Raw genomic sequence first — 19,063 nt, 5'->3', positions numbered from 1 at the left:
GCTAACCTTAACTTAACAGTACTTACTTCATTAGTGTTAATGTGTTTTTGGTAGTATTTTTATGTATTACTTTATTCATGTATTTATGCATTTACTTTATTTATGTATTACAGTATTCAGAAAGTGCTCTTAGTACTAGTGTTGTAGTTGAGCTAGCAGCTCCGACAAGCATTCTGGTGTCCATGAGCAACACCAGACCTAACCGTAGCAGTGTTGTGTAAAATGACAATATTGTCGTCAACTCTGAATATAGCAAATGCAGTTATCACCGCGACCATTCTTTTACTAGCACAGAATAGGAACAAAGACTGAGCAACTTTAGTTTGATGTCGCCCCTCTGTCTTCTGTTATCACACTTAATAGACTACATTTAGTAGTGTTGTGATAAATATTTGTTACAATTACTTACTGGTTAACATGAAATATACCTCATATTGACAAAAATAATGATTTTAAGCAGTTAAAGCAGTTTTTGCATCTAGTATGCTTAACTAAATTATGTGTGCATTCTTTTTTAAGGCTTGTTTCTGGAAACATGATCGGATATTGTTTCTTTTTTATGCAGAACTTCTGAGGAAGTAATAGTCAGTGTTATTTAAAAAACAACTTGACCATGCAAATTATCTTACTTATTTAGCCATGTGTTTCTTTTTTTCCAGCACACATATGACAACTTAGAATCTGTCAAAGTCCTTGTAACCACTTTTATAGATGAGAAAGAGATTTGTAAAAAAAATTCTTAATGTCAGCAGTGCCAAAGACATCATAGGTCAAAGCCAAGCTCAGCACATGGGCTGTGTGCTGAGCTAGATAGGCTGCTAAAGTATAACACTGATTTCATGGAATATATTGATGTTGACAGTAAGGTAGACGTTAAGGACTTTGATAGATTCCATATCTTCCTGTCAGCCAGAGGGCCACCAATGAAAACCTCTCTTGGGGAGATTAGACAAAATCAGGTATACTTTGCATTTCTCCAGTTTTCTAAGTCATAAAATGTGTTTTAACAGTTATTAACTATTAGTCAGGATCAGATTTGTTCACCAATTAGCAACTATAAGATAAAATCTATTTAATTATTATTCAGAATTTCTTTTAGTCATTGCGTTATAATCACAGTAATTAAGAAACCACCTTCTTCTGCTGCAGCTTTTTGAGTAAACTCACACTTCTATGCTCTGTGAAAATTTGCTGTCATGACTTTGAAGATTACTGCAGAGAGGTACAGTGTCTGGTGTTGCCTTTACACAGTCTACCATTACCACAGAAGAACAAAGTCAACCCCTAAAGTCACTACTCAAGAGGAAAGCGCCACAGATTCTTAAGGAGTATGAGACTACAGGTACCCTGTCAGTGCCATCAAGGAAGCTTCTTGTGAAGACTTGCATTGGGGATTTGGTGGAGAGGTGTGGAGAGTAAGTATAGCACCTTACTGCACTTTGTTAAATTTTTGCAGTGAATGTTTCCCTTTAAAAATGTTGAAGTGCACAGAAGTAAAAAAGGTTACTTCTGTTTTCCAGTTACCAAGTAAAATTCAGGGTGGTATCGACGATACGGATCCGATATGGATACAAAAACATATTTTTTTTACTGTATCTTTTATTGTATCTCAAATTATAGCTTCATAATGATTACAAGACATCAGATTACTTGTTCTTATCACTTAATAATTCCCTATCCATTATGCTAGCAGTGTCCAAGCATTCTTTCTTTGGTTTTCTTTTCTTTTCATACATAAGCTAGGAGCTGTGTATTTTACCTTGAAGAATTTGCCACCAGAGTGGAAATCCTCACTTACAAATATTCACCTGTGTCTTTTGTTCAACTCAATTGACAGGGAGGTATATAGATTTGACAAGATTTTGCAACCACTTCTTGATGACTTGAGATTTCTTGAAAATTCTGGTCTAAACGTGGATTTAAAAGGTCATAGCCATCAACTATATGGTACAGTTTGTGTGTTAACAGCAGTGATGGGCAGTAACGTGTTACTTATCAGGAACATGTAAGCTTAAACGAACCAAGCAAAACTGGTGTGAAAGAGGAAAGAGGTTAAATTAATGCTTCGCCATTTCATTTATGAGGAGAACTTGATGACTTTGGAACAGCTAAATGAGAGGATTTCCAGTTTTCAATATGGATATGGAGACATTAAAAACAAGTCAAGTGTTATAATGAGCTTGAGAACCAGTGAGAGTGTGTTAAAACAGACGGCATCTCAAATGTGGTGCTTTTTACTGGTCTTGCCCTTTTTGTTGGGAGATTGTGTAGACCAAAAAAGTCAACATTGGCATTTATTGATTTTACTGAGAGATATGCAGTATCATCTTTGCACCAGTCATTACAAGAGGGCTTGCAGTATTCCTAAAGAACTGATAGTAGAGCACCATACTCTTTTCAAACACCTTTATGCCACAAATCTTATTCCGCAACATCATTTTATGATACATTATCCAAGGATGATGGTTTTATTTGGACCTCTGTTTGTTTTGTTTGGCCCATCTGACCTCAGGAAATCACATGATAGGGTGGAGCCAGGTTTCACATGAGCTCACCCGAAACCCTGGCTGATTGTGACCCACACCCGTTTTCACACCTTGGCTCATGTGATTAAGTAGAGGATCATCAGGGGGTCCTTTTGTCCCCCTTGAGGGGTTACTCCCACTGGGTTTAAATCTGGGACTCCCCGACATTTGACCTTAGAACTGAAGAAGCTTCTCGGATGAGAGGTGAAACGTCTTCAAGCAACTTAAAGAAGTCCAGACGCTTTTTTGTCTAAATTTTGGTGTATGCGATTTGAAGTCAAGCACAATTGATCTAAAAGACTAGCATATTCAGTTTGTAACTTCAAAAATGTGTCAAAAACATTGGCTTTTAAACATCAGGTTTAACACATGTATCGCTATAAGCATAGTGATAATCTAGCTAAGAAAATGGATGTCTCCAATCCCTATCTAGTTAGTGTGGGGTCACTAGAAAAAGCAGATGTCTGTTGTTAGACAACTTGAGGTTAACCCTTGAACAAGACCTTTCTCTGACTAGTACTATTTTGTGTCACACAGTATTGATGTATACGGAGAGACTATAGAACTGGTTCCGTATTGACACTAAGAAGAGACCTTTGTTTGGTGAAGTCATTCATATCTTGCCACAGTCAGTTAATGAGTCTGTCTTCATGTTTGTGAGGATTCTGAAAGTCAGCTTCTTTGATGACCATTTTTATGCCTATGCAGTGGAAAGGTCAAACTAATATGAACTGATAACACTGGCTGAAATTTTTTATTTTCGGCCTTTATATATAGTGACAAGCTTTGATACTGTACTGTCCCTCCGACAGAAGACAGAGACAATCAGTGTTCCGGTTACCGGTGTTTATTAAGAATAGTAACACAGAACGCCAAAACAACAGGGAAAAAACGTGCTCTCCAGAATCAAAGCAAACCCCCCGACTCTCTCCTTTTTTCCGCACACACCCACCACAACACTCTCTAACGCCCGAGCCCCAAACACTCTCAGCCAACCACACGCATGCTCTCCTCCAGACTCTCTGTCATTGGTAGCTGATCTGATTGACAGGCCAACCGGCTTCTAGACTACTACACATTCAAGGACACTCAGTAAATCACCATGCTGCCGGTGTGGTCCAACTATGCCATGAGTGGCAATTCTGAACACAAAACACTGATAACACAATAGTCAATTAACTTGTAACCCAGTGCGTTACAATACTAATTTAAACCCAAGGTACAAAACTGTATAACCTGGATGCTATATTTGCCAAAATGTAAATATGTTTTTCTGTTTGCACGCAACTGCACATTTGTTGAATGTTGACAATTTGTTGAAGATGACAACTGTTACCTTTTAAAAACTTGCATTCATGTATTGTCTGGACATGATTATATCAGAACACACACACACACACACACACACACACACACACATATATATATATATATATATATATATATATATATATATATATATATATATATATATATATATATACACACATTACTGAGAGTTGAAAAACTGTCTAAAGTCTTTCATCTTTAATAAAATGATCAGCGTTCTGCTTTTTATTCTTTATTTGTCTTTATTTGTTGACTTGTTGTTGATTGGGATATTTTTGTTTGTTTGTTTTTAATATGAAAAGCTTCAGTGATGGTCTGTGTCCACCAGAGGGCAGCAAACACACATCAATGGACCTTTTGTTTTACCTTCTGGGCACAGTGAGGGGGAGGAAGAGGAGGAAGGAAGAGTGAGGGTCATGGGACCTTGTTTACTCGTCCTGAACCATGTGAGTCATATGAGACGGAAAAGAGGAAGAAGAAGGTGAAAAGATGGAGGAGCTGTCCCGGCGGGCGAGGGAGGCCGGGCAGTGGGTGAGAAGGTGCTGTTGCTGTGCCGAGGAAGAGGAGGATGGTGAGGAGAAAGGTTATGATGGAGATGAAGAAGAGGAGGAAGAGGTGAAGATGGAGGAGTTGAACTTCAGGAAAAGTTCAGCTTCACTTCCGTCTGCTGAGGTAAAACATCAGCTGCTGTAAAAAGTGCAATTATTTCATTTTATTTATCATTTTTATTTATTATTTTTTTTACAGAGTAATCCTTTTGTTGTGATCTATTTGACATGTAAAATCTGTTATAGCATGTCGTAACTTTTTACAGTGGGTATGCTGTCTCGATTTAAAATATGACGTTACATCCATGCAACACATTAATTTAAAAAAATGTATATATATATATATATATATATATATATATATATATATATATATATATATATATATATATACATTATAATGATAATAATGGATTGCATTTATATAGTGCTTTTCGGGGCCCTCAAAGCGCTTTACAATTCCACTATTCATTCACTCTCACTGGTGGAGGCAAGCTACAGTTGTAGCCACAGCTGCCCTGGGGCAGACTGACAGAGGCGAGGCTGCCATATAAGGTTTTATTGCATTTTTTATTTACCATTCTTTATTTCTTTTTTTCTTAACTGTATTGATCCCACAGGGGAACTTTTTGTTTTACAGCAAAATGATAAAGGGTAACAATAGTACAGTCTACAGTACACAACAAATAACACAGCTAAATAAAAGGGTCACAGGTGACGATCTTATGCTGTGAGAGAATGCAGGAATTTATAAACTTACAACAGTGATGAAAAATAAAGTAATGTAAAAATGAAGACTGACGTTGGTCAAGAGAGAAGAACAAATTGCATTAATAAATATATAAGAAAAACAGCTGCATGAAGGTTTAATACAAAGTATGTTTATGATCTAATGGTTGACAGGTTTGTTCACCTGTGACAGAATGAAGAATCATTGTGCAGCTTTATAGAAAACAGCGAGAATGATTTCCTGAAGCGAGATTGAATCAGTCTGAAGGAGAATGAGCTCAGAAGTGTGGAGTAGGTGTGATGGTTGTCCATGATTTAGAGCAGCTTGTTCAATGACCTCTAACCTTCACTGACTCAAATGTCTCCAAATTCTGACCAATGGTGCTTCCAGCCTTAAGGATCAGTTTGTTGATCCTGCAGGTTTCTCTGGCACGGATGGCACTAACTCTCACAGACTAGTAGAAGATCGCCAACATCTTGCTGCTCACATTAAAGGACCTGAGCTTCTTTAGAAGGTAGAGCTTGCTCAGCCCCTTCTTGTAAACGGCATCACCGTTGGTCCTCCAGTTTAGTCTGTCATTCAGGTGAACATCCAACTACCTGCAGCTGTCTACTGTTTCCACCTCCTCACCCATGATATTGATTTTGGTCACAGTTTTTCTCCTCTGGAAGTCAACCACTGTCTTGTTTGTCTTGCTGACATTTAGAAGGAGGTGATTTCTTCCCGACCGCTCCACAAAATTCCTCACTAGCTCTTTGTAGTTCGACTCCTGCCCACCCTTAAAACACCCAGCCGTCCCAGATAACTTCTGCTGGTTTCACTGTTGTACAGGAAATCTGATCCAGTATTACCAACCACCACCTCAGACCACCTGAGGCCTCTCTGACAGACAGTCAGCAATCCAGGACACAGTAGAAGTGTTAAGTGGTATATATGAGTCACCACAGGTGGTAATAAGACAATTTTAGGTAGTATTGATTGGTTGAGGATTTTCTTAAGCTGGTATTGAGGTTTCAAATGATCTTTTGAGCTTTAAAGGTAGTATTAACAATCCCTTATGTGTACCTGATGTGGTCTCGTCTGTGTGTCTTAGCTGGATTCGGACTCATCCTCCTCTGGCTCTCAGTCTCACTGGTTCCACACTCTGCAGGCCCGTCGGCTGAAAGTCCAGCGTGGGCGCAGCAACAGCGACCCACTGAGAGGGGAGGGCAGCCGGGAGCCTCTTACCTGGGTCAGGGCGCGTATGGCATGATGTTTGAGGTAACATGTAAGGCGGTGTGATGCTTGTGTGACATTTAGTGTGTGTGCTGTGATCAGAAAGCAGGTCTGGAGTTTGGGGCAGCACACTCGTACCTGAGTCTGGAGAAACTGGGTGAAGGAACCTTTGCCTCGGTCTACAAAGGCATCAGCAGGTCAGAGCTCACTGCGATACAAGTCAAACACAAACAGCCAATGAGATTGTGGCTTAAGTTTTAATCACATTGAGTCTGAATGTTGGTCACAATGTGCAAAAAACAAGAAAACATCTCCCTGTGTTTAATTTTTAACAAGTTTTTTACAATGAGTGTGAATGTTGATTAGTATACAGCGCTTTGAGTACTCCGGGAGAGTAGAAAAGCACTATATACAAATCAATCCATTGCGGGGTGGCTGTAGCTCAGGAGGTAGAGCAGATCAGCTGCTGATTGGAAGGTTGGTGGTTTGATCCCTGGCTCCCCAGTTTGCATGCCAAATATCCTTGGGCAAGATACTAACCCTGACTTGCTCTCCAATGCATCCATCGGAGTATGAATGCATATGAATGATAGTTAGAAAGCACTCACTGTATAGATAATAGTGTCAATGGGTTGTGTATGGAATGAATGCGACATGTTGTATAGAGCGCTTTGAGTACTCCAGGAGAGTAGAAAAGTGCTATATAAGAATCAGTCCATTTACTTTTTTATTGTTAGATATTAGACAGATGTTTTGCTAGGATTACTAAAGTTATTGTTAATGTTTATTTTTTTTAACAGATACTTAACATTTTGGAAAAATTCGTAAATGTTTTATTAATTACAATTTTTTTTTCAATCAAATGAGTTTATAAGTATATACATATTTGTTATTATATATATTATGCATTAATATATATTAATTGGCCATTTCTGTTATGTTGCACATTGCACATTTTAAAAAGAACGTTTAATTTTTAACTTCAGCAGTTTATCTGACATGTTATTAGTTTAAAATTTGTAATGTTTACATTAATTTACTGGACATACTGGACATTATAATAGAAATGTATACTTTATTGATCATCTCGGGGAAATTCCTTTCTGCATGTAACCCATTCACTCAGTGAAGCAATGGGCAGCCACTGGGCGCCCGGGGAGCAGTGTGTAGGGATGGTACCTTGCTCAGGGGCACCTCATTCAGTGGATGACCTGAACTATCCCTGCCCCGTAAAATCTTCCTCGTATTTTAGCAATGATCAATCAGTGATAAAGTGTTTACTGTAAACATTTCTTCTTCTGTGGAGGATAAACGGGCAGCTGGTTGCTCTGAAGGTGATTCGTATGAAGACGGAGGAAGGCGTCCCGTTCAATGCCATTAGAGAAGGTGACCAATCAGATCACTGGTTAAGTTTTTAATAGTTTCAGCAACATGTGCATAAACGTGTGTGTGTGTGTGTGTGTACAGCCTCTTTGCTCAAACGTCTGAAACATGCCAACATTGTCCTCCTGCACGACATCATCCACACCAGAGAGACACTCACTTTCGTCTTTGAGTACCTGGTGAGAAATCTGCTGTTCAGTGCTCAGTGTGACCTGAAGGAGGTGCTACTGAGCACTCACCAACACACACATACACACACACTTCAACCAAAGTCAGAACAAAATTTTAAGGCTACAATTTTTAGCACTCACACATTTTATATTTTTTTCTTTTAAATGTTTATAAAGTTTTACAATTTTATTTTAATGTATATATTGGTTTTTTTTGTTTTCATTCTGATCAATTTATTTGTTAATATGAGGGTCATTCCATCTCAGATCACCATCTCTGATTTGTGTAGAACATTTATGGTATAAGGTTTGAACATAAATTATGTTTTATGTAAAATTTCTTACAACAGTCTTACAACAAACCTTTTATGATATTAACATGATGAACATGAGTATCTGAATAAAAGAAAAGCTTCAAATTTTCTGTGGTCTTTCTTACCATCAAAATGAAGTTTAACACCAGAGATTGTCTCTGCAGCAGACAGATCTGGCCCAGTACATGATCCAGCACCCTGGAGGTCTACGCTATCACAACGTGCGGGTACGTTGCTGTGCTCAGCAGCAGACAGCCGGGGGTGCTACTGTGTCATTCCAGCTGTGAGCAGCACGCCATGAAATGTTTAACATGGCTCAACACTGTGTGTTTTAGATCTTCATGTTCCAGCTGCTGCGAGGTCTCTGCTACATCCACAGCCGCAGGATCCTCCACCGAGACCTTAAGCCCCAAAACCTGCTCATCAGCTACCTTGGAGAACTCAAACTGGCTGACTTCGGTGAGAACCAGCTCAATGCTGCAGGGCAGAAGTGGAAATATGCAAAGATTTAGTCAGCTAGGACCTGTAGGAACAACAGATTTGTAAAATAACCTAGTTGGAAACAACATATATATATATATATATATATATATATATATATATATATATATATATATATATATATATATTAGGGGTGCAACAATACACAAAATTCACGGTTCGGTTCGATACTTTGGTGTCACGGTTCGATATTTTTCCAATACAAAAAATGTTCATGCCTTTTTAATTTGTCATTTATTAAAATTATAAATATATATTTTAACTCAAAAGTACAGTTTTTAAATTTAATGTTGCTGAAACAACAAAATAATAAAAAAAAACAAATCTATCTGATCGTGAAATCACTCATCTTTGGAAAAGAGAGTTTATTACAGAGAAATGGCTCTTTCCAAAATAAAGCTATACTATACGCTTCTTCTGGGGTATATTCTCAGCAGCATATTAAACATATCAGGTCCCCATAAGGAGAATCATGTGCTAACGGCTGTCTAAATGACTCGGGTAAAGTTTGTAGCACGCGTGCTAGTTGTTTTTGTCTGCTTCCACTTGTCTTTGCACTAGGATGATGTCGGAGTAAATGTGCAGTCATATTCGTTGTGTTCCCACTAGTGCTGTCAGCGTTAATCTCGTTAAAATGACATTAACGCCATAACGCCGCAAATCTCCGTTAACGAGTTACCGCGCATCGCCCCGTGCATGGGGCTGGACGGCGTTAACACGTTAACGAGCTAACTGTGCTAACGCACTAGTTCCCACCAATTGAGCATTGCGTGGCACATCCGACATACTGCTTTACTTTTGTCCATGACGCGCTTACCATCAAGGTCATGCTTCACATGAAAACCAAGATAGTTCCAAACACCAGATCTGAATGAGGGTGGGGGAGGTTCAACTTCGGGTAGCGTTGAGGCAGTTGCCATGTTGCAACGAGCTTAGAACTTGACTGAGAACCTTCACAGACACGAGCTTAGCTTCTGTCTTGCTACCTTGCGCTGCACTCAGTGGATCTGTGCTCAACAGTGCAGACTAGGCGGAGTAGTCGAACGCAGATCCACTGACCTCTCAACACAGACAACATCGTCAGAAGAAAAGTTGATAAAATAAATAAAAAATTTTGTATTGTTCGATACATATACGTACCGAACCAAAAGCACTGTATCGAACGGTTCAATATCGATACAAGTATTGTTGCACCCCTAATATATATATATATATATATATATATATATATATATATATATATATACATTACATTTTTTTTTTTACATTTTTAAAACTATAAGGCAAAATAAAATAAAATTTAAGTTAAGTGCTAACCAAAATATTTTTTAAGTGTGTATATCTAAAAGTCCTTCCTGGAAATGTTTGAAATACTTAAAGACAAGTGATTTTTTTTAAAGCAGAAAATTTAAATAGTTTAAAGTTTAAAAAAAATACAAAGTTAAAATGTTTTTTTCAAATGTTTTCTGGTTCTGGTGCAGGTCTGGCTCGGTCCAAATCCATTCCCAGTCAGACCTTCTCTTCGGAGGTGGTGACGCTGTGGTACCGCCCCCCTGACGTCCTGCTGGGATCCACAGACTACTCCACAGCTCTGGACATGTGGTCAGTACCGATTATTCAAATTCAGCTGCCGGCTATGACTGTGTGAATAAAGTTTGCTGTTTTTGAATTAGGGGGGCTGGGTGCATTTTCATAGAGATGCTGCAGGGGGCGCCAGCATTCCCAGGAGTCTCTGATGAGTTTGAGCAGCTGCAGAAGATCTGGGAGGTCAGTAACACTGTTTATATCACTGGTCCACGAAATAGTACTACTTTGTGATATTACACTGTAATAATACGCACACTAAGTACTAATACTATTAAGATGATGTAACCCTGCAGGTCCTGGGCCTCTCCTCTGAGGACAGCTGGCCTGGTGTCAGCCTTCTACCCAATTACAGACCAGGTACGTTTAGATAACGCCTCTGACACATGCAACTCTATATTTAGTGTTTTTGTTTTTGTTGTTATTTCACAGTTTTAATATTTAAATACATTTTTTAGTCCTATATAAACAGGCTGATTAAATCAATGATGTTTTTGTGGAGGTGGCATGAATTTGTCTTGTAAACATTCACAGTTGTTCTGTGATGCCTGGGGTTCAGTAAGGGTCATTACTGTGCAGTGACTCAAAGTTTCCACCGGGAGGCAACATGTCTCCACGTTTCCTGTTTTAATAGTTTTACTCAGATTAAAATGAGATGATTTCTCAGACTTTGAGGCGGACTCTGCTCTGCAAGTCTGACAGGGTCTCTGATACATCATGTGGGTGTGAGAAGACGAGAAGAAATTAACCACAGAGTGAGATCAGTGGTTGAACTGCTCATGAATCACTGGATAAAGTCATTTTTTACAGTAAACTGTAACTTCAGGCCAACCCACACAGAGCTGTAACATTAAAGATCAGGCTCCCCCAAGAATTCACACACCACCTTTAGAGTGATGAGACCTGAGCTGTTCACAGTGATAACACACACTTTTAGATTCAGTCTGACACCATTTAGTTCTCATGTCATCCCAGAACAAACCTCCACAAATCCTTCAGAAACCTGAAAAGAAGACAGTTTAAAAAGCAGCCTGAGAGGTTTCAGTGATCTGTTGACATATATTAGGGCATCAATGACAGACTGCAGCTGTTTCATTCCCCCAAAAATAATAAACGTAGGCTAAAAACCAGCTAAAGTGCAAGTCATGGAAAAATTTTTAGATCCATGTTAACATTTGCTAATTGTGTGTTTTTATTTTCCATAGAGCGGTTTCTTTACTCAGAACCAAAGCAGCTTAGGACCGTTTGGAAAAGGTAACTTGTATATGGGCACACACATGCTAACCTGCTAACACACTAACTAATGCAAACATTAGTCACATGACAGTCCTTCATCTGTGCTAACTGTAGACAGTCCAACAGTCCACATGTACATCAGGTTAGATCACTTGACTCTGTAGTCCTCCATCTGCCTGTGTTGATCTGGATCAGGTTGGAGCAGCTGCCATATAAGACCGAGGACCTGGCCCAGGAGATGCTAAAGGTGGTCCCTACAGACAGGATCTCAGCTCCGGACGCCATGCAACACCTGTACTTCAGCACACTGCCTCCTCCCATCATGCACATGAGAGACAGTAAGAACTCACTTACATGTTACCATATTGCAGCTAAACTTTAAAGAACATATTTTCTGTTAATTCAGCACTCATCTAGCAGCATTTATTTGAACATCCAACATAGATACATTATAGATGTATGATCATAAATCCTTTTTTAACAAAAAGCTGTTTAAGGCTTAAATTCATTTTTTTTCTCTTTCTTTCTTTGTCAGCTGTGTCCATCTTTAAGGTTCCTGGCATTTGTCTGGAAATGGAGGTGAGAGACATCTTTAACCCTGGGCGCAAGGACAAACCCTCTCTGCTGCCCTCTGCTAAATTCTGGTGACTGAAAGCTCATAAGCAGCGCGTCAAGATCTGTGGAGTGGAGAACAAACCCAGATGTCTCTCTGAAGACACAAACTGGACTTGTTGTTTGCGGTTCAGTTTGGAGAGTCTTTCTGGTTTAAATAAAGATGTGTATATCAAACTTTCACTCAGATCGGCTTTTAAGATCTTATGTAAATCTGATTTCTTGCCAATGTACATATAAACCGTCCCTGCAGTCTTCTGTTAGCATTCATTAGCATCTGTTAGCCGCAGACTAACGAGTCCCATGAAACTCCTCATGAATTTTGAATGAAGCTTTATTAATAAAGCTCCAGGCCAACCTACACTGAGAGACACAGCGTGTTTCTGTATTCTGACTCTAACTGGAGAAAACTCGACCTCTGAAACTTTGTTAGTCCTCTGATACACAAACAAGCCAACAGCTGAGAGAGGGGGGCTACCAGATGGACCTGATTTAACTGTGTTTACCTCTGACTGATGAGCTTCCCCTCATCCCCTACCTCACTGACACCTCACAACTTGTCACAGCTGTAACAATACTAAAAATTAAAAGCATAATTAATATAAAAATAATAATACTAGAACATGTGGGTTTTTATGTTTTTATTGTGGGCAGATTTTGGTTGTTTTTGTTTTTTATTTTCTTAGAAAATAATTTAAAATAAATTTTTGTTTTAGCACTCCAACAGATTTGAGGCAGTCCAGGGTGTAACCTGGCTCTCACGCTACTGCTGCTTTTCCATTGCCACCTACTCGACTCAACTCGACTCAGTTTCAGTCATTTTCAATTTAGTTTGAGTGCCACCTCAATGTGGGTTGGATCATTGAAGCAACGCAGGCCAAAAGACCTGTGACATTATTTTTATGCGACGCAACTCAAGAACAAGAGGACATCTCAGTGATGGTGCTGCTTAACTGATGGTAATCATCTGCACCTCATAGATGGACCATGGAGTCATCACTCGCTGGCTAATTATTTGCATGCAGTCTGTTGACACCACACCGACCCCGACTGAGCAGGTACTACCACCAAACCAAAAATTCTAAAAATTGAGTGGAGTCAAGCTGAGTCAAGTGGGTATAACCCGTGACCCACCCTGAATTGTATAAGAGCAAGAGAATGGATTTGAACTTCTGGTGATTTTTGTGGTGCATATCCTACAGTTTCAAGACAAAAATTGTGCTTTTTTTTTGAGGTGTTACAATCCAGTTTGATTTTCACTGTTTTTTGAAACATTGCGCTGATATAAAATATTTCAAGTTATTTTTACAGCGTAGTTTTTGTAATTTGTTGAAAGAAGCTGAATTGTGGAGGCAGAGGTTGTTTGTTTTTTTTGTTTTTTTGAGTCCAAAGAAATTTCCCTTCTCCTTTTAAGGCTGCATGATCATTAATCTCCCACATTTACCAATCCATCACCTCTTCCTTCCTCATGACCACCTGATTTTTATTTCCTACCACTGACTTGATGTTTGATAATTGCATCTATGTGGGCTTGAACATATTCCTTGTTACTCAGATTTATGCAGATGTTTGAAAAAGCTGAACATGTAACAGATTAAAAAAAAAGTTAAAGATCATGGAAAACAAACAAGAAAGAACAAAAACAAACTCAAGTGTATAAAAATGGGTTCAAATTAATAATACATTTTTGAAAGATACTTTGATTTTTTAAATATTTAAAATGACTAACATTAAGAAATAAAAATGAACGAGGATTTCAGTGTCATAATTCAGAACATTCAAATGCAGAAGTAGCTGAATTACAGATGATTTCCTGCAAAGCAACTTTCAGAGTAAACACTGTGGAACACACACTGACTACATGTTAATTAAAATACATTTTGGATTTATTTTGTGAATAAAACAAATGATCAGTTCATCACTGAATGTCCTGATATCCCCTTTATCATTAAACAGTAAAAAAAAAGAAAAAAAGACAAGAAAATAATTAATACTAACAACTTGTATCCATCATTAATAATTCATCTTTCTTGTTACTCTTCGCCCCAGTTTTCCTGTGCTTTAATCTGACTAAATGCATTTACATCCAGAGAGATTTAAAAAATATATTTACTGATGCGTTCATTCATTTCCTTCCATTATTAAACACTGAGCTCACAGGAGGAGGTAAGCAACAACTTACATCTACAAACAAACCCTATTCAGAAGCTGCTGGCATGATGGATAAAATGTAAATAACAACAATGATTTCCAAATTTCTTAAACCAATATTTTATCCGCACAACACAGAAAACATATAAAATGTTTAAAATAAGACATTTTACTATTTCCTGAAAATGTTTAGCTGATTTTGAATTTGATGGCATGTCTCAAAAAAACTTGTGTTGCTGTTTGGAAAACTAAGTGGTTGAAAAAAAGATTTCACAGCTCTGTAAAGTTGGACAAAGACTCACCAATCTGCAAAAATCCAGAAACACCACTGTCCTCTGTTAAATCATTTTATGGATTGTTCGAACATACTTAATAATTATTATATATATATAAAGATTATAATAAAAAAAAGGATGACTTGATTTTTCACTAAGTACAATGATAAATAAAGAAATGGTCTGATGACTCTTCAGGCTCAACAAATCCAATAAACACTAACAGTAGCATCCTTAGTCGGACTATTTTCATTCAACATAATGAAGTTAGCCAGTGATAAGTTAACACACGCTCTTGGAAGAAACACAAGCTTATCCTTCAGTTATTTGCAGCTTGTATTAAAGTGTTTCACCCCAGACCATGAGAAAAGTATTTGAGAAGAAAAGTTAAAACAGTGAGTAATGTTAAAGAGGATATATGTTGTTCTCATTATTTCTATTAGTGGATTGGTGGAATGCAAAGAAATGCATTTATAATGACATTTATGAAAAAGCCCTGATACAAATGAGTCTTTACCAATCATTTAAAGGAAGGCACTAATGAGGTGAGCTTGCAGTTTAATTTCACAACCCAGGAGCTCTGATAGTAAACACTAATCACCTTTTATCTTTGAGCCTGAACACGGGACAGTTAACAGGTGGCTGAGGATCTGCCTGAGAGTCTGAGGCTGTTCACTGCTTGGTATGGGAACCGCAGTTTGAGTATATAATCTGGGGCTAGGCTGCAAGGGCTGGTGTCCTGCAGGTTTTAGATGTGTCCTTGATCTAACACAGCTGATTTAAATGGCTAAATTACCTCCTCAACATGTCTTGAAGTTCTCCAGAGGCCTGGTAATGACCTAATCATTTGATTTAGCTGTGTTGACCCAGGGTGATATCTAAAACCTGCAGTACACCAGCACTTAAGGCCTGGAGTTGCCCACCCCTGCTGTAAATGAATGAATGAAAACATGTACCCTCACCTGTGTGTTGATTGTGCCCTCAAGATTTTACAAGCATATTTTACATGAGCAAACAGGTTCAACAGAGGCTTGATGCATTTCTGAACTACTGCACAGAACTTTTGTTTTATATGAGTTTAATTTTAAAGAAATAACACACATCCACTCATTAATATCAGTAGACAGTTTGCAAGGTTGGAGAGGTTTGTTGAAGGTGTGGATTGTGAAATAGAGCCATTTGTCATCAGCATAGCAATGGCATGAAATGTTATTTTTCTATAAAATGCGGACACATATATTAAAAAAAAATGACATTACTAATAGAAGCAAAACATTCTAACTGGTAAGCCATCCCAGATATAGAAACCCAGTACTGAAGCATCTTCATCGAGATTTTATGGTCTATTGTACCAAAGGCTGTACTTCAGTCAAGTAGCACAATAACAGAACACCAGTAGTATCAGTTCAGTATCATTGGTTACCCTAAAAAGCACAGTCTCAATGTTAGCGAATTCTATACACATTTATTCTTGTGTTGCTATCATAGTTTGTTTATTTGTTTCTAAGGTTCGATAGGAAATATTCAAATGTAGAGAAAAATCTTTAAAAAACAAGATTAAAAGGTAACTTTGGCAACCTAACAACAAAGTATGGTGGTCTTATATTTAAATTAGCTAGGTTATTAGTTAGCTATAATAACATCAAAGAATACCTAAATTTATACTTTTACTCTTTGTTGATGTTTAGAGGCCACGACAGAAGCACAGCCTTTTCATTTATTAGAAAGCCTTATCACTGCCTTCAAAGATAAGGCCTGGTTTACAGTTTAGCTTTGTTAGTCAATGGTGCCTTTTTTTCTCAAAAAGAAAAACTTTGTTTTCAACTTTTTGGGTATTTGACAGATTTTGCAGAATTTGTGTTTTCCTTTTTTCTTTTTTTGTTTGCCATCTTTGTTTAACATTTATAGATCAAAGAATTTAAATTAACATTTTTGTTCACAGCAACAAAGAAAAAGTTTTATGAAACTTTTTCTGTTGACCTGTTTTGATCGAGTTCATATGTAAATGTAGGATTAGTAGTCAACAGAAAAACACTTTAACTGTTCTGACTGACAGGATGTCAGATGTACATTTTCTACTGACGTCTGATTGATTGGCAAGATAAAAGAGAAAGAAGAAGGTGTTTGTGCATATTTAACTCTGTTTGTGTTTTTGGACATTTGATGAGAGAAATTTGACTAATCCCATCATTAATAAATCAAAATGCTAAGCAGCCTTTGATATCAAGCCTCTGAAGACAAGTACCCTGGCAAGTTTCACTTGTGTTGTTTTTCTTTGTTTTCTCCTGATAAACTTTCTGTTTCAGTTTGTGGTGTTCTCCAATTTTCGCTCGCTGCTAATATGAAGTAGAACTGAACATGAAACATCATAAAGGCAGATTTGTTTTTTTTGTTTTTTTGGTTTGGTTTGGTTTTTTTAATATGGTAAGCTGCTTCGTTGAGCAAATATGGACTTATAAAAATATTTAAACTAAACAATAATGGTATGTTTAATTTATATTTAAAAGCAAAAAGCATTGAGCTTGCCCTTGCTGTAGTGACACTATGTGTTTCTTTTCTCTTTTTTTAAATTTTTGTATCATTAGATAATACCAAAATTTAGAATTGTTAACATTTGCATCACCACATGAACAGACAATTAATGTCCATGTTAAATTAATAGAAACTAAGAAGCTAAAAGTAAAAGAAATACTAACTAATAGCTTTGCTGCATCTACTGCTTGTTTTTAGAAGTCAAATATACTCTTCAATAAAACAATATTGCTAGCTAGCTGATTTTATTAAATGAAACAGCTGCTTGGCAGAGTAGTTATCTTAAAAAAAATCTGAGTTAGCTGCATTTAAATCACATAATCAGCTCTGCTTGTTTTTTTTCAATTATGAATCATTTTTATATTACAATGTGACTACTATTCTTTGAAATACCCTGTATTAATTTCTTTAGATTTTGTGCACATTGAAGTTGTTATTATTTTGCATTGATGACAATGATACCCAGATTTCAACCAGATGTAGATTAATTCTTTGATTGTATCTTCACTGTTTCACTCAAACATGATGGAAATCACCTGAACACTGCAGTTTACCAGCTATTTGTGTTTTATTGACTCTTAATTACTCTCATGTGTCTTTTTTGTTTTACACATGCAACTCATTTTACATTTTCTTGGACGGTATATTTATTTTAGTTTTGTTACCTTTCCTTTTCTTTGTTATTCTCCTGACAATTTATAATTAAAGTTTAGTAACAATCTGGACTCTAAGCTTGTTGTGATGGCAGCAAACATCATGTGTGTCTCATCAGACTTTATTTAATCATCTTTAGATTAGATTAGATAAGACTGGGTCTTATTCACAGGGGCAGCAGCCATGTGTTGTCACTGTAGGCAGTTAGCTGAAGTGTCCGTTTAAATCAGATCACATGAAGGTTTTTAGAAACATGACCAACAAGATGAGGACAGGTTTGCAGTCAACACGTTTTACACATGCTTTGTATGAATAATATCAAAGTGTGCTGCATTTATTTTGAAGGAATCACAGATTAAAATAATTACAGAGAGCTCATATCTTTATCGAATTTAATTTTGTTCTTTTCATTTCATATTTTAATGACTTACTGTTGAAATGTTTCTTTGCTGTATTTCATTATTTTCCATTGTTGTTCTAATTTTTTATATCTTTTTAAAAATTTATTTATTTGAGTTTTTCCCATTAAAACTTTTCACTAATTACTATTAAAAAATGTCACTCTGCTTTAAAGTGGACACACATTAGTGACCTTGTAACAAGTCAGTCCAAATAGTTTCTGACAAGCATGTTTGTTGACTGAATAATTAACGAAAAGATTTTCATTTTTCAGTCCTGTCTGTTTTTTGTGTCATTTACCATGTACAGGTTGTGGTTAATGAACTTACTGATATAGGTCTAAGGACTGAAGCTCCAGTAAATATTCCAAACTTGATTGGTGATTTTCATGTTTTAAAAATAACTCTTGTCCACAAAGAACATTAAAACTAATCAGTTTCAGTGTGACTGTGTGTCTGCAGTTTGATTTATAGTATACAGACACACACACGCCGTGACCTTTAACCTGCACTGACCTCCAGGGCTCAGCTGCTTGGTCTCTTAATGGACTGAGGCGTCAACAATAGTCCATTTATAGACAAGCCAAAGAAAAAGAAGAAAATGCTGCTGGATTAGCAGCAACTATGGACTCATTAATATTTATGAAGATTCAAATCTTAAGGATTTATTTAAGATCACTGAATGATTTAGGATTTAAATATTTAAAAGCAAATAAAAGAAGCAAATAAAAATTAAAACTGAGGTGTGTTAGTGCAAACAGTGCAGTGAGCATGAAGCTAGGTTTTTATCCTGTGTGATTCTTGCTCTGGTACCTTCAATGAAACAAAGGAAATAAGGTTTCCACTTTTCTTCACGGTTTCTATCCTTTTGTCTTTCTCTCTCCATGGTTCCTGCAGTTTATCAAG

The 19,063-nt window shown here is 37.2% G+C and overlaps 1 protein-coding gene across 1 annotated transcript; it reads left to right on the top strand.

Moving 5' to 3' along the window:
- The first annotated feature begins 57 nt into the window (after window positions 1–57).
- On the top strand, window positions 58–18,128 carry cdk15 (cyclin-dependent kinase 15). Its single transcript, XM_085152697.1, has 15 exons — window positions 58–959; window positions 1,252–1,415; window positions 4,157–4,526; window positions 6,226–6,363; window positions 6,450–6,544; window positions 7,654–7,733; window positions 7,815–7,909; window positions 8,379–8,441; window positions 8,550–8,673; window positions 10,197–10,317; window positions 10,389–10,482; window positions 10,596–10,659; window positions 11,505–11,553; window positions 11,731–11,873; window positions 12,071–18,128. Exons 3-15 carry the CDS (start codon window positions 4,344–4,346, stop codon window positions 12,181–12,183), a joined length of 1,362 nt encoding a protein of 453 aa, XP_085008823.1. The 5' UTR covers window positions 58–959; window positions 1,252–1,415; window positions 4,157–4,343; the 3' UTR covers window positions 12,184–18,128.
- Window positions 18,129–19,063: the final 935 nt, after the last annotated feature.

Source organism: Neolamprologus multifasciatus, chromosome 23 (assembly GCF_963576455.1).
Source record: "Neolamprologus multifasciatus chromosome 23, fNeoMul1.2, whole genome shotgun sequence".
Classification (NCBI taxonomy): domain Eukaryota; kingdom Metazoa; phylum Chordata; class Actinopteri; order Cichliformes; family Cichlidae; genus Neolamprologus; species Neolamprologus multifasciatus.
This window is presented reverse-complemented; position numbering and strand designations above follow the sequence as displayed.